We start from the raw sequence: 25,605 nt of genomic DNA on the forward strand, positions 1-25,605 counted from the left end.
ATTAGCATAGCTGTTCGAGGACTCCTGGTGCTCAGGCCAAGTCCCTGAGGACTGGAAAAGGGCCAATGTGGTTCCTGTTTTCAAGAAGGGGAGGAAGGAAAAGCCTGGCGACTATAGGCCAGTCAGCCTCACTTCTATCCTGGGGAAGGTCTTTGAAAAAATTATCAAGGGCCACATTTGTGAGAGCCCTGCAGGGGGAGTGATGTTGAGGGGTAACCAGCATGGGTTCGTGCAAGGCCGATCCTGCCTGACTAACCTGGTCTCTTTTTATGACCAGGTAACAAAGAGCTTAGATGGGAAGGAGGAAGTCGATGTCATCTTCTTGGACTTCCAGAAGGCCTTCAACACAGTGTCCCACCCAATTCTGGTGGGCAAGCTGAGGGACTGCGGCATTGACAAATGCACGGTCACATGGGTGGCAAACTGGCTCCAGGGGTGATCCCAGAGGGTGGTGGTGGACGGGTCGATGTCAACTTGGAAGGGTATGGGCAGCAGAGTCCCCCAGGGCTCGGTCCTTGGGCCGGTGCTGTTCAACATCTTCACTAGCGACCTGGACGAGGGTGTGGAGAGCACCCTGTTCAAGTTCACTGATAACACCAAGCTGTGGGGTAAAGTGAATACACTGGCAGGCAGGGACTGCATCCAGGCAGACCTGGACAGGCTAGAGAAGTGGCCAGATCTGAACAGGATGCGGTTCAACAAGGACAAGTGCAGGGTGCTGCACCTGGGGAGAGGGAACCAGCATTATGGTTATAGGTTAGGGGCTGACCTTCTCAGCAGCGCAGAGGCAAAGAGGGTCTTGGAGTCAGGATTGACTCCAGGATGAATATGAGTCGCCAATGCAACGAAGCAATAGGCAGAGCCAACCGCACCCTGTCATGCATCACTAACAGGTCCAGAGAGGTCTTGCTCCGCTGGAGTGCTGTGTCCAGTTCTGGGCACCGCACTTCAAGAGGGATGTGGAGAACCTAGAGAGGGTCCAGAGGAGGGCCACTCGTATGGTTGAGGGCCTCCATGGCCAGCCCTATGAGGAGAGGCTGAGGGACCTGAATCTCTTCAGTCTCCGCAAGAGGAGACTGAGGGGGGATCTTGTGGCCGCCTACAACTTTATCAGGGGCCACCAGCAGGGACTCAGGGACAGTCTGTTCACCAGGGCCCCTCTTGGAGTCACCAGGAACAATGGCCACAAGCTGAGGGAGGACAGGTTTAGGTTATATATTAGGAATAACTACTTCACTGTAAGGGTGGGCAGAGCCTGGAATGGGCTTCCCAGAGAGGTGGTGCTCTCACTTTCCCTGGAAATCTTCAAGAGGAGACTGGATAGGTACCTGGCTGGGGTCTTATGACCCCTGCCACCCCCAGTGCTCCTTTCTGCCCATGGCAGGGGGTCGAACTCGATGATCTGTCTAGGTCCCTTCTGACGCATTGATTCTATAATGCTTTTCTAAGGAACCCTTTTGGACTACAGAGTGCCATAATTTAATGCAGATTGCAGGGAAGCTACGATGTACCAAAAACTAAAACAGTATAACACATGCACACACTTAAACTAGCTCTGAACAAAAGGTAAATGTATTGTTATTGCCTGTCTTTTCTGGGGAGGACAGACTATCAGTTGTGGGCATGGGCACATATAACACTTTGAATGGTTTAAACGTGGTTTAAATCTGAAGTGGATGGACATACAAGCCTGTTAAACTAGTTTAAATCTGCCTGAAATTATTCAAAATGTTACCTGAAAATCAAGTATGAATTTGACCTGGTTCACTGAGAACTGGTCCAGTATTTTGTATGGATACCAACCATTCTGTGACATGGGTCTGCTTCGTCCTCCAGGCATTCCACAGTGCTTTGCTCTTCAGTTTCCACAGCAATGTCCTTGCTCCCTACTTGACTGAAACCCATTATCATGATCCCCCAGCCCCTGGGAACAAAAATGCATGGGTCTAAGTACCCCCCACTCCCAAGTCAGGCAAGCCCATTGCAGACTTTGATCATCTGCAGGGTATTGAAATTTACTGAACTTATATTTAGGAAACAAGCGAAAGTAGAATAGTGAAAACGCCCCCAGCCACAGGTCACTCATGCTTGCCCAAAGCAGGAGTGCAAGCACTCTTCTCCTTGTCCCACCCCACTGCAATCTCCCAACCCCCAAGACGCCTGGTGTGCTGCGAGCTCATTCCCACACCCTTACTGGTTCTGTACCAGTGACATTTAGGAACAGTTCAACTGCTCTGTGTATGTATCCGCATCCTCACAATATTTTCCTCAAAGCACCTGCTGACTGCACAGGCCTACAGACATCCCCGAGGCCGATTGCCGAGCAGGGGAGGTGTGTGGGGGGTCCCCGGCACGTTCCCTGGTGGACCTGAAAACGGACTGGAAGTACTTCTGTGTTCGCCGCCAAGCATGTGGGGGGTCCCTCTGCACTCCTGTGGAACGCTTCATCTGCCCCAGCATCACAGCGATCACAAGCTGCGCCTGGTGCCTCGAGGTATGTAGAAAACACTTTTAAAGTTGTGTGTATGTCTAAATCACTGATTCTCTGAATCAGCATTGAATCTTCAGATTCGGATTTGGCCGAATTGAATCAGGGACAGTGATTCGAATCAATGAATCAAATCACCGTCCCTGGTCTGGGTCGAATCTGAATCGAATTTCACACACCCCTAGTAGTTAGGTCACAGGAGCCACATCTATATGGTAAAACTGTGTCAAGTAGCACTATCCTCAAGCGTACCGGGTTGCCCCCGAGAACCAGGAACAGTGTAGTTATATCTGTTCCAGAGGCAGGCTAATTAGCTTGAAAGGATGATGGCAAATAATGCAGTTGAAAGAGAATGGTGATAACTGAATTCACTCTAATTGCACCAGACTTTATCTCATATGGAGTGATACATTCTGCCTTCATTCACACATGCTTAACTTCAGTTGCACAGGTGGCAGAGTTGAATTCAGTACTAACAAACACATGTTAAGGTGAGAGATTGCATTATAAATATACCAGCACATAAGAAAAGCAGATTATCAGGTTACAAGGCCTGAAAGAATATTAAATCAAGATATAAATAGAATCACACTTGCACAAAGTATTGTTATACTTCCTTGGACACAACACCAAAGAAAGCCAGAATTCTGATTTCAGTGTTTGCTAGAACCATAAGCTGGTCAAAGAAAATATTGGGCACTTAGTATAGTGTTGCCATAATAAAACATTAGAGATACTGAAAGGATATTAAAAATTGTCATAAACAGTGGTAATTCATGGGATTTGAGTTTTTGTTTTGAATTCATGATTTTACAATCATAGATTATATGGATTAGTCTCAAATACAACTATTAATATAGGGAATGGCAGCTGCCAAAAGAAACTGTTAAACTGGCAGGCAACCCAAACATTGTGGAATGATGCACGGGAATGAGAGAACTTGCAAGTCTGGAAAATACACTGTACTGTTCACGAGGAAAAGTCTTTGATAAGATCTGGTCTTTGTCCAGGATTTAGAAAGATTAAATTGTTATAAACCAAATCCTGACATGTTTATCATGATTTTCTTTGGTTCTTATGTGGGCAAACTTCTCAATAACCTCAGTGGAAGTTCTACCTGAGTGAGGGTATCATGTGATTAATCTGAACTTAATTATGATTTACTTCTAGGTTTATGGGAGTCCTTGTCTTTGTTTTGTTGAAGAGTACTGTAACTTGCATTGTTTCTGGTTTAGTAACTATGATTTCAATTTCTTGCTGCACTGAAGCAGAACTCTTTCATTTATTTTTAGAAAACATAAATGAGCAAGTGATATTCAAGTGCTGAACTAGCTGTCCACAAGGTTCTGAAAAATACTGTTCTTGAGACTGCAATAAATAAGCTGATACAAGGACCTGTTTTGCTCTACACATCTCAAAACATTTGTTAAGATGAGCTGATTTAGAAAACTCCTTCTATAAAGAAAACAAGCTCAACAGCAATTATCAAGATTTTTAAACTTCATAGTTCTCAGACATGAGACACGTCTGAGAGCTGCTTCTTGTATTGTTTACCAAAGAGTACAACTTTCGTAAATGCTGTATGAATTCAGTTGATGGTCCCTTTTTATTGACATTTGGAAAAAAAGATTAGGAAAAGAAGAAAAAACACTAAATTCTTTGAACACTTGACAAAATATTCTTCGATTTGCATTAATGAAAAACACTGAATACTTACTTCCTTTGCTCTTATCACATCATGTAACAACTTCCCTGCTGGTTAAAAAGACACCTGATAATGGCTGCTATTAATTCCCTCTTACACGTTTCCTGTCATGCCGATTTTTCAAAACAAAGAAGAGGCTTTTCACCAGCAAAAGTGAGATGTTGTTTCCATCAAATTTGCACCAGACAGTCTTTCTTACATTAGTAAACAACTGTAACAGTGAGTCTTACCTATACAGCTTTCACTTTTCACTTCATATCCTGGTGGACAAATGCATCTGAATGAACCTTCCAAGTTCTGGCACGTACCAGGAGAGCACGAACCAGGAAGTGCCACACACTCATTTGTATCTTAAGAAAATAAAAATAAGTGAAAAAGATTCGGTAATTTTGAAATTAATTAATTCTTTTGTGGCTTTACCTTTACATACCAATGGGTTAAAGTATTGGCATTCACAAAACAGATATAAGTTAGTGTCAGTTTAATGTTATGAGCCTATAATGTCTCTCCTGACTTCTTTTCTCTAACAGTCTAAGTCAGGAGTGTTAAATATGCAGCCCATAGCCTGGATGCATGCCATGGAGGTGCTCAATCCAGTCTGCTGGACTACCAGTGGGCCACATGAAGTTTCGGGGTGTGGCTGATGAGCATGGCCTGCTGTAGAATGAGGGACATTTGGGCCCTGATGGACATGGTACTCAGCAGCAGGAGGGTGAACAAAGGCAGACACAGACCCATTTGCCTTCCAGCCACTTCACCTGTCACCATTTCTGTGGCCCTCCCTGGCTGCCAGTCCCTACCATGTGACCTGTGCTGGAACTGCTGAAGCATGCTCGAGGTTGGAGCTGAAGCTGTCCTCCCCACTTCCTCATGCCCCAGGCTGGATCTGGCCTGCAAGGAGCCCTGTGGCCTGGATCTAGGCTGGGGCACAAGGTGAGTTTGACACCTCTGCTCTAAGTTGATGAAGACAAATGACATTATTCTAAAAACTTCCTCGCACTTATATCACCAGGTTTCATAATGTCAGTTTTTCATTCTCAATATTTTCACTCATATTAAGACTGTACAGTAATATTTCCTTCTAAACATGGCCAGACGTTTATTTCAAGTAAGACAAAGTTTGGAATCTCTAGTTAGTTTAATACATACCAATGCAATTCTTGCCATCTGGAGTAAGTTCATAGCCTTCATTACATAAACATTTGAATGAACCAATTTCATTAAAACATCGTCCATTTCTGCACACCTGACCAAAGAAGGAACTGCACTCATCAATATCTGTAAATAAACCAGTTAAGAGTTGAACCCTTCTAAGAGGTCTGACAATTAGAATGTATATGCAGGCATAGTATATATCAGTATATTATAAACACATTGGAGTTTCAATATATAATTCCATGGAAAAGACAAATCTTAAGCAGTAAGGGAACAATTGACAGACAGTGGAAAGTAACTCTCCCTCTAGTGCATTAAGGTACATGTTCTATTTAAACAACACCCTCTTTATAGGCTATTATAATTTTTAACTTGTGGTATTACCTCAGCTACTGCATCTGGAGACATTCAACTGCTGCCAAGTGATTCTTTTTGTGATACTAACTTCAGTTAGTAGAAGAAAATGCTAGAGAAAAAAATGTTACTTGGAGTGTTCTGGGTTTTATCTGGATTTTTATTTGTGCTCAAGTTTCCCTTGAACCTGCTTTGTCATTTTTCAGGTTTTTAAAAATGTGTATTACAGCTGGAATGAAATCACCCTGCTTCCTACATGCTGATTCTCTAGTTCAGGAAAACTTAACAGAGAAAAGACAGCTTTCAGATGGCTGAATTAGCTCCATAACATCCTTTCAGTAATGCAGACATATACCTTAATGCACAAGGAAAATGCAGAAGACAGAAGTGTTGGGTTTGGCTGGAAGGAAAAGAAAAAATAAAAAGAGCCAGGTAGCATAAGAAATGGGATAAGTCTTCTGAACAGACAGTCTACCTGGGTTAGAGAAAGTTTTAAATAATAAAGCATAAATTATTTAAATTGAAAACACATTTCCTCTGAAGTATCTAGCAATGGTTTCAAAACTATATGGCTGGATCATCCACCTGATTGAGTGGAGCAGTGACTATATCACTCTGTGAACCATTCCGTTTCTATACTACTTATTTTATTCAGATATTTGTATTTGAATATATCCTTATGATGGGCTATACTACCGCTCAATGTTTTGGGATGGGCAGTGGCATGGCTGAAGAAAAAAGCCTTGGGGCTCCAGGCTGGGAAGACAGGTGTACATGGTCATTATTGTGAGTGAACTTGAGTGTGAAAACACTACCTGGAGCCATAATGGGAGGTAGCTAAGGGCTACTCAGAGGAAACAGATCAACAGCTATACTGCCACAGATAGAAAGGACCTCCTCTTTGAACCACAAACTTTGTCCTGTTTATGGGATAGAGTTTGTTCTCTTCTGCAGTAAGTTTTGATTTTTTCCCCTCCTAGAGAGGGAAGGGAATTAGAAGATTTATTTATAAACTGTATTTTGGTTTTCTCTTGGAACAAAAAGACATACGAAGGCTTTTTTTTTTTTGGTCTCCTTTCTGGAAGCAAAAGGAATCGGGGGGATCTTGTGGCCTGTTATAAACTAGTCAGGGGGGATCAGCAGGCATTGGGGGAGTCACTGTTCCCCCGAGCACCGCCAGGAGTGACCAGGAATAACGGTCACAAGCTGGCAGAGGGTAGGTTTAGGCTAGATATCAGGAGGCGCTACTTCACAGTCAGGGCGGCTAGGGTCTGGAACCAGCTTCCAAGAGAAGTGGTGCAGGCTCCTACCCTGGGGGTGTTTAGGAGGAGGTTAGATGAACATCTTGCTGGGGTCATTTGACCCCAGTATTCTTTCCTGCCATGGCAGGGGGTCAGACTAGATGATCTGGTCAGGTCCCTTCCGACCCTAGAAACTATGAAACTATGAATTTAATAAACTTTATTACTTTTTTTTCATTCAGCCACTATGAAAGTTTACTCTCCATTCAAAAGGAAGGAATCTATAGAGACATAGACCACATACAAGCATTACTTTCTACCAGGAGAATCACCATTCTCCCAGTAGAAATGACAAGTATACAAGCCAGTTCAATGTTTCTCAGGAACAGGCCCCTTCTGGAAGATCTTTCCCTTGCAAAAACAAATGTTTGTATACTCTTCTGCCAGTCTGGCTCAGGAAGACAAGGAGCAGCTGGAGGACTGCCCTGGGCTGGGGAACATGGTGGGGACTTTATCCCCTGTTACCTCTGCTCCTGGCAGGGGGGCTGCAGGTGCTGACTTTGAAGTGTCCCACACATCAATATGGAGAGAAGCTCCCCCTATTCCCACACAGCACTTGACAGCCCTGTATCTGCCGCTCCCTGCATACAGGGTAATGGGTGCTGGCTTTGATATTAAATTAAAAAAAACCCAAATAAATAACAAAAAAGCTGGTGTCTGCAGCCCCGCTGGGGTTCCTAGTCTGGGGAGCAGGTGGGGCCCTTTGCCCCCTTTACTCCCATCCCCCAGGACAAGGAGTGGAGCAGCCTGATCCCTACACCTTCCCCAGACTGATCACTGGTCTGGAGAAGGCATGGAGAGAAAGGAAGAAGGGGAAGCTACACACTGGGTGCCTGAACTGCTCCATCTCCCAGAACAATTTCCTGCAGGGGAAATTTCTAAAAAATTTCTCCTACTAGAAATGAATGCCTGTTCATGGCCTTAACCTGTTTTCTAGTCCAGGAACTGTCTCATAAAATGATCCAGGAACTGTAGTTGTACAAAACTATCAGAAGTTTAGCAGTCTTCTTTAGAAGACAAGAAACAACAGTAACTCCGAGTAAGAAATAATTTCAGAAAGATAGGGCAGTCTGGGAAACCAACTGATATTTTTTTTGTACTGAATTCCTCTTTCCTGGTATCATGCTTTTGAGGAAGGCTCAGCTACTAAGGGCTAAGATGACCAGGTGACAAGTTATTAACGTAGTGATGGGTATTATAATGAGGAAGAGGAAAGGAAAAATGCATTATAAGTTTAGGTAAACTGTCACTTAAATTATCAGTCCCTGATGCTCTACTAGGACGGAAGGGCATTCTGCACAAATCTTAATTGAGAGTGTGCAGTGATGCAAAAGTGACTTTAAGCCACAGCTGAAACCCCCGATCCTAGAGCCATGAACATCTTCGACTAGTTCCAGATAAGATTTTTGCTGACTACCAATGGGTTCAGGAGCAGCTGGGTATAAGGGGTCAGCTGCATCTCTTTTTCCCCATACATCTTCACACTGGAGAGAAGGTGCCAAGAACAAATGTTATAGTATTACTTCACTCAAAAATTCCTTGCATAGAGGCAGTGCTCCAGCAACTAGACTTACTGGATTTAGGGCTGTTTTGCACTGTCAAAGCAAAGCTAAACAGCTCCAACCATACAAAAGATTAGACTTTATATTTTTAAAGCGTAAAACAAGAAAAACCTTTATGTTCATGAAAAAAGAATAATTAGATGAGCAAATGGTAGTAACCAAAGCTCACAGAGGTAACAGATAAGCAGTGTGTATTTATCTTTCCTACTATTTTGAATCAATTTCTGATTTTCACTTCTGTTTTGTTGGTTATTTTACATGCAGCTGCTATGACCCCAAAGTAGCAGCAGTGAAAGGAAAGTTTGGGTTAAAGCACTTACCCATACAATCATTATTATGAGTGAGCTCAAATCCTGGGTAACACAGACAGTTGTATGATCCAACCGTGTTTTTACAAGTTCCATTTCCACATGGATGGCGCTCACATTCATCAACATCTGCAGAGAGAAATGAACTTGTACAAAGGAACTTGTCTTTCCAGCTGTGTGTTAAGATGTAAATTTCAATCTTTTATCTCAGCTTTTTAACAAAAACATTTTAGAACTTATTATTTTTGCAGAAGTTTGCAAATTCTTGTGTAAATAAGCAGGATATTATTGTGTAATTAATTTTTTACATTCTTTTAATAACGGAGGCAATAAGACGGGTTATAATAACAGGAGAAGAGAAGCTGGCAAATTGAACTGTAAAACAATTTGCCTCTTGAATCTTGCTGCTGCCACTAAGTGTGGGTGGACAGAAGTGTAACTTGGGATAGGCAAGCAGAACACTGGCCCTGGGTACCATCATAGAGTGGGCACAAGAATGGCAGGCAGCACTGTTGCTGGCCTGGCCACCACTGCTGCCCTGGTTGCCCCTGATACCCAGCGCACAAAAAATCCTAGTTACTTCTCTGTGGGCAGGAAGGACAATACAAATTGCTTTTGGAACTCAGAGATATGCTCAGTAACTGACTGCAGACATCTGGGCTGCAGGTTTTTTAATTTACCTTGAGGTCCCGTTAAAAAAAGGGTCCTTTGTAGTTAGTCATTGTAATCCTTTTGGGCCAATGATAACCCCTTCTTTTTGGTTCGTTCAGCCTGTAGCACCGTTCTGGTTGCACTCAAAATGAAAAATAGTTTCTTTTGTACTTTAGTCAATTGGATGGTGAATCTGCCTGTGCAGATGCTTTAGATGTTAGAATGCTTTTCTGAATACCAATACTAGTTAACAGTATAGTACCTGAGTGTCTCTGGCCTCCCCTTAGGTTTACACAATGTTTGTGTATGTTGTATTTTATAGCTGTGATCCTATTTACATTAATATGGGACACTGTCTCTCCTGTTCTTCTTCACACCATATTCCTATGACAACTACAAAGAATGTTTAAATAGAAAAGTAACACTAAGAAAATACAGAGTGTCTTTAAATGTGACTTAAATTTTGGAAGCACAGAGAAGACTTAAAATGTTAAAAACATTTGTCCACAAAGCACTGATTAGAAAAGTGGTAGGTACTAGATTCAAGTGCAAAACCTCTGAGCTATTTCTGGGGTTCCATCAGTTTTTAAGGCCAGGGACATAGCTGCAATATGTGGTAACTATAAAATTCATTTATTTCATTTTCCCTGTTAAGGGCTGCATGAAAGGAGTTGATTTAGCAGGAACAGGACTTCCAACCATGCTACTAGATCACTGAAATTTAGGAGGAGTCTAGACATTCTTCATAAAATACTGCAAGAATTTTTTAGCATATGCAAAAATTGTGAGAAAATTAATCAGTCAGACTCTAGATTCTTATCTGTCCTTCGTTATTTATATGCATTTACATGCTATTTATAGTTATTGAGTTGTGGGAGGCAGGGAATTTTAGAATTTTTGTGTTAAGAGTTGGCAGGATTCCAGAGATTTTTTTTACACTAAGCATAGGGCTGTGCGAAACGGCCCCATCCCATTTTGACTTGTTTCAAGGTTTTGATGGAACAGCGCTTTGTTTTGAATTTCATTTGGATTCGAAATTGCTGTTCCGTTTTGTTTCAATGAAACAGTGATGCTGTTTTGACATTTTGCCCATAAGGGGGAAGCTCAAAAATGCCTCTCTCATCCAGCAGGCAGATCTGGGGCCCGCAACCCCAGGAGGGCTGTGGGGACTATGCCAGTCCTCCCAGGGTTGCGGGCCCCTGATCTGCCTACCAGATGAGGGAGGGAAGCAAGGTGCTGCCACTACTTGGGACCAGGGAGTGGGGGAAAGGAACTGAGCCCTATTGTGAGTTCCCCTTCCCAGCCCTACAATCGCGCTAAGGAAGAGTTCATAACGCTGGGGAGGGGAACTCAGATCAGCTGGGCTGGGTTGCCTTCCCTAGCTCGATTGTAGCGCTGGGGAGGGGAACTCAGCCCAGTTCCCTTCCCCAGCCCAATCGCAGCATTGTGGAGGGGAATTGAGCCCAGGCTCAGTTCCCTTCCCCTGTGCTGCGATCAGCTTCCTACAGCCCAGCGGTGGAAGATGCAGGGAGAGCTAGGGCTGTGCTCCCTGCCCAGCTAAGCCACACGGGGCTGCTGAGCCATTGGGAGCACAATCCTGGTTTTCCTGCATCTCCTGCCACCTGGCTGTTGGCTGCTTTGAATTCGCAATGTTTGAAACTTTCGAAATGTTTCGACTAGCCTTGTTTTGTTTTGATGCTGTTTCAAAGCCCTTCATTTCATTTCAATTTCGCTGTTTCAAGCTTGAAATGAATTGAAACAGTGTCAAAACGAAATGGTCGGCAAAATTGCTCACAGTCCTAATAAGTAGTTGTTAAAAGTCTTATATTTCAGTCCCGAAAACTACTATTTAAAAAATTACTACATCTACTATTCTAAATAAACACTCTTTGAAAGTTTACTGTTTTTTAAAATCAGTTGACCAATTACTCTTCTGAGAAAGTTTGAGGCATATGATTCTGTTTAAAAATGAAAAAGGAAGATACATGGATGCACAGCACCATGTAAATGACTGTAAAATAAATACGAGGAACCAATTCTGAAACACAAGCTATATGTCTAGAAACTGAATTTGTATTTCCCCTATTAGAGACAGAATTTACACAAAAACCAAGAGCAGCAGTAGACATATTTTGGCCGTTTGTCCAAAGCACCAACCAGCCACACTAAAAGGAACTGAATTCATTCATGAGTTAGTTCCTTTTGACAATACAGTGTTTAGATTAAAAAAAAAATCAAAACAGAAAACATGAACAAAAATCCTTCATTTTCCTATTTACATATCTCTCAGGAACAGCTCTTTCCTGTCACCATTTCAGCATACTGGAAGTTGGGATTTAATCACAATAAATGCTAGGTTTTGCCCATTAATATTAAGATAGCATATATATGGCCAGATGGAGACACAGCATATTTTATTCCAAACAATGCATTTTGCATTTTATTCAAGAAATTCAAAGTTGTCTGATATATAGGAACCAGGGCTTTGATGAAACTTTGACTTCAATATGGTTCAGAATTTCTAGATATTTTCCACTGTTTAGAACTCAAGGCATTTGCTTTCCATACCCATGCACATAGTCTGGTCCTGGGATGCTTTAAAACCATTGTGACAGATGCACTGGTAACTTCCTTGCATGTCCACACACAAGCCATGACTGCAAACATTAGGAATTTCCAGGCACTCATTGCGATCTATAACAAAAGTATAAAACACATGGTACACATTATTGATTTTTATTATTCATTCATTTTTCACAAACATGTTTTTAAAATCTGTTAATAATTATTAAAGCCAGATTCAAAATTACTCATAATCAAAACTGAATCATAACAAAACTGGCTTTACAAGGAACTTTCTTTTTTTCTACAAATATTGAGGTCAAACTACTGCTAGAATATATCTGAGACCTCAAGAATGTTGTTTTAAAATTTTATCCAGTTTGTTATGAAAAAAGAAACTTGCCTGGAAAATAAATGTGTGTGCCTGACCATAGCGGAAAGCACAGAAACCCAGTAAATAATTGTTTTTCTTGTACCTCCAAGGGAAATATGTCCATTTGAAAGATACAAATATATGCAGCAACTACTGGTATCAACTTATTTCTCACCAACACAGGCTCCATTGGGTGAAAGTTTGAAACCCGCAGCACATTCACATCGGTAACTGCCAGGACTATTGATACAGTCTGCATTTCTTTGACACAGGTTGTCTCCATTGCTGCACTCATCAATATCTGCAATGTCAAGAATCCTTGATCAAATGCTAGGTACCATACTATATTTGCTTTGATGGAGACTGTAGACTACACTTTTAGTCTTGTGCAAGGATAATCTGCATGCAAATTCCCTAAAACTGACCTAATTCTACTCTCACTGACAAAACAAGAGCAACTCTACTGAAGTTAATGACATTCCATCAATGAAATTTAGGCTAAAGAAAGTATCAAACTTGATTAAGTCAAGCCCCTGTCTACTATATTGACAAACTGTAAATGTCTTTATATAACTCAAACCAAAGGAACAATTAACTACAGGATAGCAACAGGATAGGTGGTGTAGTTGGTTAGTATTCTAGCCTGCTACTGTGAGGATGCTAAAAGTCAAAGCAAAAGTACCGCTGAATTCAGAAGGGGCAGTATTTCATCTCCAGACTTCAGATCAGAAGTTATGGTACAAGTGAAAGTCAGTGTGGTAATTAAGTCATCATTACAAGCACATTGCATAGTCGGGCATGACTAATAAGAGTTTCAGCCTGTAACAGTACTGATAAATAGGTCTGGAATAAAGTGCGTTGGCAAAATTGTTCAAGAGGGAGCTTTTGGTCCTTACATAAGGGAAGTCCTTACAGGAAGGTAATGAAAAGATCTGTTAGCTAAAAAAAATGTTAAAGATCCCAATAAAGAGACAGCAGTTGATTAAAAACAAACGTAACAAAAACTGACTGGAGCATGTGGGTACCGCTTAAATATAAATATATCCTGAGTATATTTTGTCAGCTGGGTCACTGAAAGAAAGCCTTCAACCTGCTTCCCTTAAAGTATTCATAGCATAAAAAGTGTGCATTGCTACTTCCCTTCAGAATAAACATGCTTGTGGAGATAAAAAAGAAATAAAAGCCAATTTGTCATTCAAAATCACCTTCACAAACCAGGAGCAGGTCATTGTAGCTGAATCCTGTGGGACATTCGCAGCGGAAACTACCAATCTGATTAATACAGACACCATTTGCACAAATCCCTGGAATCTCCTTACATTCATCAATATCTGAAAGTGAATTAGCAATAGTTAAATGCAGTACTGCATAGCTTTATGTACCCTATCATAGATTCACTATGTTAGCAACTAAGCTGAAGAAACTTCACTCAACATCATATAATTAAAAATAAATATAGGAAGAAGAAACATGAGGGTCGTGTTGACAATTATGAAAATAAATTATATGAAGTTCAACAAAAGGTGATCCAGAGACAAAGGTGGATTGTAAATTACAGTTGATTAGCAAAGTGCAAGAGGGAAGATGAATGAAGTTGGAAGGAAATAAGATTGAACATTATACTGGTAATAGGTTTTTAAGGCATCTAGCATGTGGAGAAGTTCCCCAAATTATTTAAAGTACCTATCAACCATGGAGAGGGACAGCAAAAGACAGCTGGGTCAGAAGAGGATACTGGAATTAGAACAGACTTAATACCACTTCGAAAAAATTATTCAAAACTTTTGTTTGTTCGTTTTTTCTGAAAGTATCAAGATGAAGCAGAGAAGGCTGGAAGACTATACAGCTAAAGAGGAGAGCCAATAAAATCAAATGCTATTTGGGGAATGAAGGGAGGGTATTTTCATACAAATATTTTACTAAAATGAATAACCTTTCCTATTCCAAGTAAATCTGAATTGTAGTGACATGTACACTACAATGTACACATATGTACACACATACTTCAACTGTTCTCATAATTTATAATTTCATCAGAACTTTAAGATGCAATTAGAGTTTTATAATATGTTGTTGGTATATGGTATTTATTGTAGCACTATTCTATTGTTTGACTGCAGCAAAACATTATTTGGCAAAAATATATTCAGCAAAACTTACCAACAGCTTTGCCAGTGTGGATGTCAAAGGTGAAGCCAGGAATGTTCCCACATATGGTCTTAAATTCAGCTAAAATAGGGAAAAATACAAATAAAAATGTATTTTAATGAATATTTATAAATCCCCTAAGAATTATTTTAAGTTTCCTCTGCTTTCCATAGGCAGTTTGAGCCAATTCTGCTAGCAGTAGGTAAGTCATTGCTGCATGCCTCAGTAATATTTAAGAGAACAGATGCCAATAAGCAAAGCTGCCATTTGGGAGATTGAGTCACATTTTCATATATCATCATCAGCTCTGTTTGGACCTAGATCAGATACATGGCTTGGGGAAAGCAGTATTTTCAGTTCAGCAGTCCTCAGCTTATTTTCTGAGGTTTGCTACTGCTTTCTAGTCTCTTACAGAGAGCATCTAGACGGGCAAAATGACAAGTTTAGCAGTAACTTTGAATGTATTCTCAGAAAACGTTCATGGGTCTCTCCTAATTTCTATTCATCTTCAGAGATCCCAGTGATTCCATTCCACTGGAATGAACAGATACTAAAGAGAAATGTAGGGGACTGATACATTCTTTAATCCAGCATCTCAAAGATAATGGGTATATACATCTATTGGCTTTCACTACCATCAGTTGTTGCATATTTTTCAAGAAAAGTTTGTGATGTCTACAGCTCTGATCTGCAGCAGCCACATATTTAAAAAATTCATTTACATTGAAGTAATCTTCTTGTTGTGCTATTCAATGGATATGCAAGTTAGTGCAGGATATCAGAGCAAACTTGCTCAGCTAGTAAACTTGTTACTAACCACCCATGTCAGCATGAGTCTTTAGCAGAACAATGTTTGTAAGAAAAAGCAGTACACTTTCATAGTGAATTTTTAAAGGGAAAAAGGATGCCCGTTTCAACCAACACACACTTCTGAAATGTCACACACTTAGAAGCATATCTATTTCAAATCTGTAAAATATTAGGAGAATCAAGTATTTTGCACTGAGATAGGACAGATGGAGACAAAAAAAAGTATTGTGAGAACATGTACAGACACATTGTGTTCTTAGTTATACACACGGTTTTCTTTTGGACATTATAATATAATAATTTAAATAAAATGCCAAATGATTTAGAGTCTAAGATTAAATTTCTATATTAAGAATGTTAATGGAAAATACCAAGACAGAGTGGATTCTCACTCACTTGGAAAGCTTTAAATTAAGATGGAATATCTTTCAAAAAGATGTGGATAAAGTTTATAAAAGTAACTCGGTCTAAGTCCCCGTTCCATTTCAACAATGACTTAGGCACTAAGTACAGAACGCTGCCTTCAGAAACTAGAAAAGAACCTCACATTTCTGAGTCTCAACATCATCTACTGCCAGCAAACACCTACGTAACCATTACCAAAGTTATGCCTCATCCCTGTCTACTACTGGCTGCCTAGTAAATGCTAACCAACTCCAATGGTGCTGCAACCTCAACCAAATGGCAGCCACTTGAGGAAAATCAGAGAAGATAGAAGAAGGAAAAGGACAAAAATCCCTACCTAGAGCCTACTCTCCCTTGCAGAAACACCTGCAACTTCTGTGGCTGGTCTCTCCTGGAACTTCTGATCTGTGACTCAAGGACTGGACTCTTTAAGTCACCTCAAGACCTATCCATGAGCCATGGTAGAGATCATCTTCAAATCGGGGGCTTACCATCCCTGACTGGCTGACCAGGAATCAATACTGCTTCTAGTTATTCTGTAAACTCAAGTCTTAGAGGATGATGTGGTAGACCTAAGGTTCCAGTTCCTGTGGGCGCACATGCGGCTAAGTGATGCAATTTCTGTTTGTCTCACTTTGATTTTTATGGGTAAAAATAGTATATGCTCAGATGATAATGACTGTACCACAATGCATAAGCACAAAAGGACAAATTACTTACTGCTGACACATCCCTGCTTTTGTGTTTTGAACTTTTCAAGTGTCATATGAAGTTGCTTCTAAATATCAATATTTAATAGTACCCTTTCCAGAAAGTGAGTGACATCTGAGAGGTAATGGTAACAACCCTCTCAGAGTTCCTCTATTCCTAAAACTGGACAATTCAGCAGATATAAAGATTTAGTCATAAACATGAAGTGACGGAGATAGCAAAACACTGCAGGTAAAAACCATTCATTATGGCAGGTTTGGGACCTCCCTAATGATAATGGATGTAATTCACAACAACATGAGACATTAAACTCTACAAACTGTTACCCAAAAACATTGTACAGAGCAAGAGAGTTTGTCAAACAGAAATATGAAAAAAATGAAAGAGTTATTCAGAAAGAAAATGAAAAGGCAGTGGCATGTGAAGCTCATTTAAAGGAACAATATACTTCTCATCAGAGTATAATAGTGCTTTTAATGATCCATTCAGATTAATTTAGCAAGCTGGTTAAGGTCAATACACCATAACCTTTGCTTCTGTGATGCACAGCCCACACCCAGAAAGCAGAGCATACTCATTATCTCACAACAAATATAGCCATTCAACCATTTACATTTGGAATTTGTGTTTGATCCCCCCACACAATCCCCCTTTTAGGGGAATAAGAGATCAAAAATGCCTCCCACTGCAGCAAAAAAACCCCCAAAAAACAAAAAAAAAAAACTTGAGAGAAAAGCCAACAAGGTAGAATTGTGAGAGAGAGCTATTTTTAACCCTATAACTACTTACAGAATTGCTTAAATGGATATTTTAATGGACATTTAAGAATAGCTACAATAAAATGACATAGTGAGTGGTGTTTTTACAGCCATGTGCTGTCTTATTTTTATCATGATGATGACATTGCAGCTTATCACAAACACATAATATGAAGTTATTCAACCATAATTACTTTGTGGTTTCCCATACCAGCAACCTCCCATTTCCTCTTAGGTCTTCATCTCCCACATCTGGTTCCTAGAAGAATACTTCTTTTTCATTCTCCGTGCCCAGCTTATTGAAAGGGATTTGGTTTCATCCCCTATTTCTGCTTCCTGGGTGCTTTGTCACTATTTAAATTATTTCTCCCAATGCCACAAGATAGACCAGGCAAAGAAAAAGGACAAATTAAGGTACAGGGACTCTCCAAAAGATACCATGCAAGCTGAGTATCACAACCTATGATGAAGTACCAATACGTCTATTATTGTACATAGTTTCCTAATGTATTATTAGGCTTCTGCTTAGTTGACTGCTTAGCATTAATTTATGAACCGTACGGGCTAACAACGGATTTGATTTTTCTGCTACACAGCTTTCTAATTTTGTGCTTTAGATAGCTAAAAAATGAATGTTTTCTTCATTCCTTTCCTGAAATCCCTGGCACTGGGATGGAAAAAAGTAATCTAGAAGTGACTATCATGTTTCTAAACTTTCTGATCTTTCTATTGGATTCCTAGATGCTGATAAAACAAAACCAGAAAATATCTCCAGCATATATATGACCAAGGTCTCCTCTTCTTTTGCATCACACTAGAAATGGATTATGCAACTCCTAGAATGAGAAGGTAAGAGCTCACAGAGCACAAAACCCTCCATCCCCCAATTTATAGAAACCTCCCTGCTCCGTTTGGTCCCACAAGATGGTTCATGGGGTACATGTAATGACAGCTGACTGTCTGGGACTGTAGTGTAGTTAGTAAGTCATAGAATCATAGAAAATGAGGGCTGGAAGGGTCAGTAGGTCATTTAGTCCAACCCCCTGCCCAGAGCAGAACCATTTCCAACTACATCGTTCCAGCCAGGGCTTTGGTGAGCTGGGTCTTAAAAATCGCCAAAGATGGAGATTTTATTGTTTCTCTAGGTAACTTGTTCCAGTGCTTTGCCACCATCCTAGTGAGTATATTTTTCCTAATATCTAATCTAAACCTTCCTTGCTGCAACTTGAGTCAAATCACTAAGTACACTGCACTTCACTTACTAATTACACCCACCTTCATGGACAATGAGCTATTAAAATAAACCCAAAGCAGACGGAAGAATCGCTAAACACAGCCAGAGCCCTCGCTCTGTGTATGTTAGCAATACCACAATGCAGACACATGCCCAGCATTACTGTCTGTCTTCAGCAGCTTGGCATCTGCTTTATAAATGAGAGCTCTGCAGCCATCTATACAGCAGCATAAAAAGTGGCTTGCTCAGGGTTTATCCTTTGGCAGTGGACATGTCTACACAAGATGCTGACTGAGCAGTAGCCTGATACTACTGTGCAGTAAAGTTGTGTAGCAAAAACGGTGCCAAAATGCTACTGTGCAGTAGTATTAGGCTATTGCACAGTAGCGTCACTTAAAGGTGTTCAGTGGCGCTACTGAGCAGTAACTCCAGTTACTGTGCATTTATTTAGTACTGGCTTATACAAGTACTTGCCTAAACAAGTACTAAATAAATGGGCAGTACCTGGCGTTACTGAGCAGTAACATCACTGGATGCCTTTTAAGTGACATTGCTGTCCAGTAGCCTAATACTGGGCTACAAGCATCTCGGCAGTACTTGTATAAGCAAGTACCAAATAAATGCATAGTAATCACTGCGTAGTAGCATCTAGTGTAGATGTACCCAGTTTGTTAGAAAACTGCACCTAAATTTCAATAACTATTTTCATTTATGCATACACAAGCGTCTCCACAGGCCTCTTGCGGCCTTGGCAATTACTAAAAATACAGCCCATTCACAGTTAATAAAACAAACCCAACATACTCCTTTCTGTATCTACTGGATAAAATTGTTTCACATAAAAATGTTAGTTAAGAGCAATATTGTCACTCTTCTTTCCTTTTGGATAACAGCAAAGGTATGATCTTGACTGAAACTTACTGTCATTGGAAAAGAAGTAGATGCCTGTAACTGAATTTTCTGCATAGGTTTTACCTGTTCCTGGTGTTGGACATGGCTCACAAGGTTTGTTCCAGGCTTTGCCAACATTGTATGTGCAGCAGCACATCCTCTTGGTCACATTGAAGGGCAGTTCATTCTCACAGGTGGTTCCATTGTAACTTCTATAGCAAAAACTCTTCCGCATGTCTACATGTGGGAAAACACTCAGACTTACTAAATAACCAACAAGGTAAGTCAAATGAAAATCAAGTCCCTTCAGCTACAGACCCCACCACTGAGATTTATTTATTCTGACTCTCAGACTGTGCATGTGCAGCACATTTAAAAAGTAACAATAAAGACTTTATCATGTTTTGTCTTCATATTAGAATGGCTGAATATATTTGCTCCATTGACACATGTTTATTTCTATTCAGGCATGGACGCCTGACAAGACAAAAACATTTCCAGGAAACTAAAAGCGAAATGTACAAATTGTTCAGACCCATTTTTCTGGCAAACTCTCCACCTGGAAGCCACATATAAGTATAAAAGATGACTTGTAAAATGAAAAGCTCTTTCTGATTTTCATTTAAAAAGTTGTACTCAGTAGTATTGTACTCATGAATTGTACTCATTTCATATCAGCCATATGGATCTCTTTTCTGGCTGCACGGCACAGTTGTTTTGCAGTAAGCAGTAAGAAAAAAGCGATATGATGTGAAGAGCTTTAAAGCAGCAGGGCTGCAACTTAATGTTCTGATAAGACACTTAAAAGAGGCCACAACTTCTAAAATTTCAAAGTCAGTCTTGCTGTAGGGAATATTTTAAGCAACCAGATGAATTCCAACACAGATTTGCTTAGTACAATATACCAGATAAATGTGAAGTTTCACATACCCATGCAGTTATGCCCCCCATTGACCTGCATATATTCAGGAGGACAAATGCAGGTGTAGTTCCCCAAGGTGTTGTAGCAGGTGCCAGGACCACAGACACCGGGATGTGCAACACACTCATCGATATCTAGAGAGATCAAGCAAAAAGGTGTAATTCACAAACTGATGAGGACCAAGCCCAATTAAATAAGTGGAAGTATACTTTCTAACAGATTAGTAACTCTAGAATTTTGAAATAGGAAAGTTTTTGTAGTGGATCCTCTGTTTTAGTGATGGGCATGCCATCTTTGTAGCATGACAAACAGCCTGATAGTGGTGACATTTGGTTCTGCAGGGATGCAAGGCTGTATACAGTGCTACAAAAGTAACGTGTGTCCAAGATCTTAGTCTTAAACTAGGACAGACATTTATTCCTAATAAATAGGAAATGAATTGAATTGACATGAATGGTTTCAAATTATTTAAAGCAGCTCATCAAAATGACTGATGACTTATGATTTAATGTCAAAATAAAATTCTGTCTCTAGCACTCTTCCATGAAGAAAAAGGTCTCAATAGGTATATCAATCTCTATAAAGCTTTTTTTTTCCCTCCATCAAAACTGAAATTACTCGAACTATTAAGCAAGCCATATTTGTAAGTAGGGTAGTGATTATTTTTCTAAGACTTTTTTTTTTGCTAGATCCTGAATTTAGAATGCGAAGCAAGAAAACTAAGAGAATATTAGACTTAATATTCCTCACTATGCTGACCTTATCAGACCCCATCTACTTCCATTTTTCTGACTGACCATGTAGACCATTGTCTACATCCTACAAATTTAATGGAGTTCAAAGAAGATGCAAATATGCAACTTCAGGAAACAAGGAGCCTGGAGGAGATTAAAATAGCAGAACAGAAGACACTGTAGAAGATGGACATGGAGGATGCCAGCAGAATGGGAGATGGAGTAAGATAAAGAAGCAGGGAAGCATGGAGTTGAGAAAATTGAGCAGAGAATCATGGGACACTTGCTGGAGGTATCCCAGCCCTTTGCAAGCCTTAGTTAAGGCTTTGTTCCTAAGAAAGAAAAATAAATTAGTTGGGCTAGAAGCTACCAATACTATTTTGACTAATCATGCTCAAAGAGGGAAGATAGTTAAGCATCCTAGGGGTTAAGGGATCCAGAAACAATTCCTTAAGGCCTATGAAGGTTGAATTCCTAAGGTAATCCACCTGAAGTTGGGTAATAGACTGTGAGATCCTCTGACATCTAATGAGGCTTAGAGGGCCTGACAAGCTCCTTACAGAAGCTGGTTTTGGGAAACACACAATATGTCTAATATGACTTGGCAGGGTTAAATGAACCCACTAAAGCACACTTTTTATGTCTTGTGCATCTAAGGTCAAAAGGAAGCCAGGGAACACAAGGATCTAAATGGAGGTAGAGTTGTGCTCTCAGGAATTTTCTAGTTCGGGCCATGTTTCTCATAGGAAGCCTGAAAACATTCCTTCTCAATGGAAGTACACGCTCTAAAAGATGAACCTTGTAGGTTTCACATATCTTCCTTGGCATAGGCCTGTAGCCCAGAGTCAGTACTAAAGCAAAAGCTTTGTTATCTGGAACCCATAGGACATGCTGGATAACAAAATATGCTGGTTAATTGAGAGGCCTGAACAGGTGTCTTTGCCTGTTCGGGCTCCCACTTCTCCCACTGCATCTGGGGCACTGCCACCCCTCCCACCGCATCACCGACCCTCCTGCAAGCCCTGAGAGACAGGGAGGCAGGCCCTGCGCAGCCTGCTATGCCCTGGGCTGTGGGGGCTTGGCAGCGCAGGCTGCTTTGCTCTGGGCCACGGGGGCTCAGTGAAACCAAAAGTGTCACGGTGGGCACTTCCGGTTTCGCTTTTACCTTATAAGCCGGCATGCCGGTCAATAGAGCATGCTGGCTTGTAAGGTGCCAGTTAAGGCAGCTTTTACTGTACATACATTATTTGCTTGTATTTACAAACAAGAGCAGAGTCATTAATACTGGGGTATCACAAAATCTATGAAGTTATCATTACACCATGTGCAACAGAGAAGAATTAGCAAATCCTTGAAGTCCTTTCCTAATATGAATTACATGGGATTCTAATTAAGGTACTCTTTTTATTATACCTCACCATTTGAAACCACCACTACTTTTTTGTCCACAATCTGCCACTAAACATCATATTTTCTACAGCTGGGGAAAAATAACCATGGTGGAAGGCTAAAGTGTTGGTATATTTGTGCATGTCCGGGGAGGAGAGTAGTTATTAAAGAATTTCACCTTCACAGATGCGTGTCTCTTCACTGAGGTAGTAGCCTTGTGGACATTCACACTGGAAACTGCCAAAGGTATTGATACAGTTTCCACCTTGGCAAAGACCAGGCAACTCCTGACATTCATCGATGTCTGCAAAGAGAAAGCACCATATTCTCACTGTGATATATAAAGAAACAAGGAACCTGAAGCACTCCACTGAAATATGACTGACTAGTAGCTATTAACATCACATGCATTTTTGCTCTTACACGTGTACTTCAATATAAAATGGAAGATGAAATGCTATAATTCCATATAGCTAGCTTTTATGGAACACATTTTCAGCATGTTGAACATAATGGAGTTCAAATTCTATTGCTATCCATGCAAACCTGGCCTCTAATTTTTCGTGCCTTCATTTTAAACCGCTCAAAAATACATTGGATTCAGAATGCCAGTGGCAAGTTTCCACTGATGTTAACTTTTCACTGGTAAACTGTAGGGTTTTTTAGGCTTTACTGTACTTTTCAAGGGGACAAACTTTCAAGGGCCTTAACAAAGAATAACATGGACATGTATGAGCCCTTTCTTTCATTCCCAAAAGCTTATGTTCACCCACCCAGATGGGGTTCTGAGTATTTTTTATTGGGAATCTGCTGTACAGTCATCATCTTGAACCATCCTCTGTGGTACTACTTGTGTTAATCTAGGGCTTTTTGGTACAATAAATGTGAAGTCTTCCCTCAGAATCCATGTATTACACGGACTTTTGAAAACGTGGCCTTTTATCTAGTTGCAGTTGTTAATAGTCATTTTTCTGATTAAACTCACCTTCTAAAATAATAGTGATGGGATTTGGTCTAAATCCTTCACCCCCTGGACACAGAGTATTGTATTCGGCTAAAAAAAAAAAAAAAAAGGGAATTTTAATTATATAAGAAATAAAACACTAGTGTAAAAATGTATTTTATGAATTATCATTTCATTGGCATTTTCACTTGTTGCTTGATTTGATTTTATAAGGCAAAGCCTTGACCTACAAGTACTACTAGAAGCAAATCCAATTGACCTCACTGAATTATGCACAATGTAAAATTAAGAAAGACCCCAAGACTTTGCAGGATGGGGACCTAAAATAAGAAGGAAAACATGTATAAATGAAGCCTTCATCAGCAGTAAGCTGTAAGATACTCTAGACAGGGACTGTACTTTCTGTGTATAGTGCCTTTTTAAAGGGGCTCCCACCCTGCTTGGGTCATTTAGATACTACCTCAAGACTCATTACTAAATTTTTGGTAAAATCAGAATTTATAGTATTGTAACCCAGAAAACAAAACTGCTTGGCATTCTTGTCACACTGTTTTTCCAACCCCCTGGCAAACATTACATTTATGGCATGACTGGTGTATAAATTACATCATAAATTGTAACGTGATACACATTAAAACCAAGTTGTGGTGTGATACTATATCAAACAAGCAACATCTTTGGGGCTAGTTTGTATCACACCTTAAACTGAATGTACAGCATGGCTGCCCTGGTGGATCCTAATGCTCAGCTGAGCATCACGACTGGGCATGGGACAGTCCTGGACCCTCTGCCTGATCAGTGGGATCAGGTTGGGGCAACACTGAGTCCTGGCCCTCATTGCTTCCTCCCCTACCCAATCCCTGGAGGTAGATCAGGGTGTACTGTATACCTCTCCCCAGTGCTAGGCTCATGGTGCCCTGTTGCACATACACTTTTGAAAGGTGTGCATGGCCCTGTGAAAGGCTCACAGTACTCTGCACCTTTAAAACACAGTGGGCAGCAGGGACTCCCAGCTGCATGACCACTTTTTAAATTCCTCAGGCACTGTTAGCCTAACATCAGGCAGTCTCTCCCCTGATGTCAGGCTTATGGTGTTCCACATGTATAAGAAGTGGGTGTGCAGGTGGGAGCTCAGGTCCCCACTAAGTCATCTTCATTGACAAACTTCTGGGATTGTGGGGTAGGAGCGAGTAAATGGAGCTTGTTTCTTGCCAGAAGTTCCAGGCTTGCTCAGGAGGCGATGTGAGACATATAAAGATTAACACTCCTCCTTTTTGACTCCCTGGACTTTTTATGCATTTAACGTTAGAGTCAGCAGTTTAAAAACAGAAATAGCCCTGCCAGCAGGGGGCAAAACCCAAAACTCTACCCTCCTACTTGAGTTTCAAAACCACTAGGCTAGTGCTTCTCGATCTCCTTAGACTCTAAGCAACCTTTTAGACCCCTCAGTAAATACTAGCTCTTCGCATTCACTCATCTTTTGACTATAGAAAAATAATATGTGAACTCCTCTCTTGCAAAGAACTCAGAAAGACCACATCAGGTCAGAATTTTTTTGACACTATGGATTCTTATTGGAAATCTCGGGAGCTAGGAGCAGCGGGGAGAGTAAGGACACAGGCACACGTGTGTCTTGCACACACGTGTGCCCCCTTACCTGACCCAGAGCGGAGGCGAGAGCAGCAGAGGTGAGCAGAGCAGCAGCGGGGGCAGCAGCAGCTGATCCCCCTAAGGTAAGTGGGGCAGAGGGGCCGACGCAGCTGAGCCGGATCCGGAGGGGAAGCCCCCTGGATCCCTCTTAGCTGAGCCGGTAGGGAGCCGCGCTCCTGAGCTGCGCGAACAGAGCGCGCAAACAGGCGCGGTCTGTAAAAGCGCGCCGGTGTTTGTGCCGGCGTTTGTGCCGGAGGGGGAGCAGGAGGGGCCGAGAAACCAACTCCTGTTAGTGTGGGCCAGAGGACCCAAACTCAGCTAAGAACTCCTATGATGGTGTTGACATGGAGTGCTGCCAGGGCCCCTGCCCGGGGGGCGCGGCCTTCCCAGGGCTTGTCTGAGGCCTCCACCCGGATGGAGCCTGTGGGGGGGCTGGCGTCCCCCAACCCCCTGGCCTGCGGGAGCTGCCCAGCAAGGCCTGGGGGGGTAGAGACTGGGGACCCCCACACCTGTCCTGCAGGTGCCCGCCT

At 41.2% G+C, this 25,605-nt stretch overlaps 1 protein-coding gene across 2 annotated transcripts in view; it reads right to left on the reverse strand.

Moving 5' to 3' along the window:
* The window catches only part of FBN2 (fibrillin 2), a 302,703-nt gene that overhangs the window by 43,167 nt on the left and 233,931 nt on the right, over positions 1–25,605 (reverse strand). For both annotated transcript variants that reach the window (XM_090038496.1, XM_090038495.1), the window contains exons 38-48: positions 23,447–23,515; positions 22,640–22,765; positions 20,347–20,472; positions 19,501–19,653; positions 14,620–14,688; positions 13,665–13,790; positions 12,635–12,760; positions 12,093–12,218; positions 8,886–9,002; positions 5,343–5,471; positions 4,424–4,543 (exon numbers count right to left, since the gene is read on the reverse strand). In XM_090038496.1, coding sequence (XP_089894622.1) covers positions 4,424–4,543; positions 5,343–5,471; positions 8,886–9,002; positions 12,093–12,218; positions 12,635–12,760; positions 13,665–13,790; positions 14,620–14,688; positions 19,501–19,653; positions 20,347–20,472; positions 22,640–22,765; positions 23,447–23,515 — 1,287 coding nt within the window. The remainder of the gene's footprint in view (positions 1–4,423; positions 4,544–5,342; positions 5,472–8,885; positions 9,003–12,092; positions 12,219–12,634; positions 12,761–13,664; positions 13,791–14,619; positions 14,689–19,500; positions 19,654–20,346; positions 20,473–22,639; positions 22,766–23,446; positions 23,516–25,605) is intronic.

This window comes from Crocodylus siamensis, chromosome 3 (assembly GCF_052110815.1).
Source record: "Crocodylus siamensis isolate JL-2025a chromosome 3, ASM5211081v1, whole genome shotgun sequence".
Lineage (NCBI taxonomy): Eukaryota > Metazoa > Chordata > Crocodylia > Crocodylidae > Crocodylus > Crocodylus siamensis.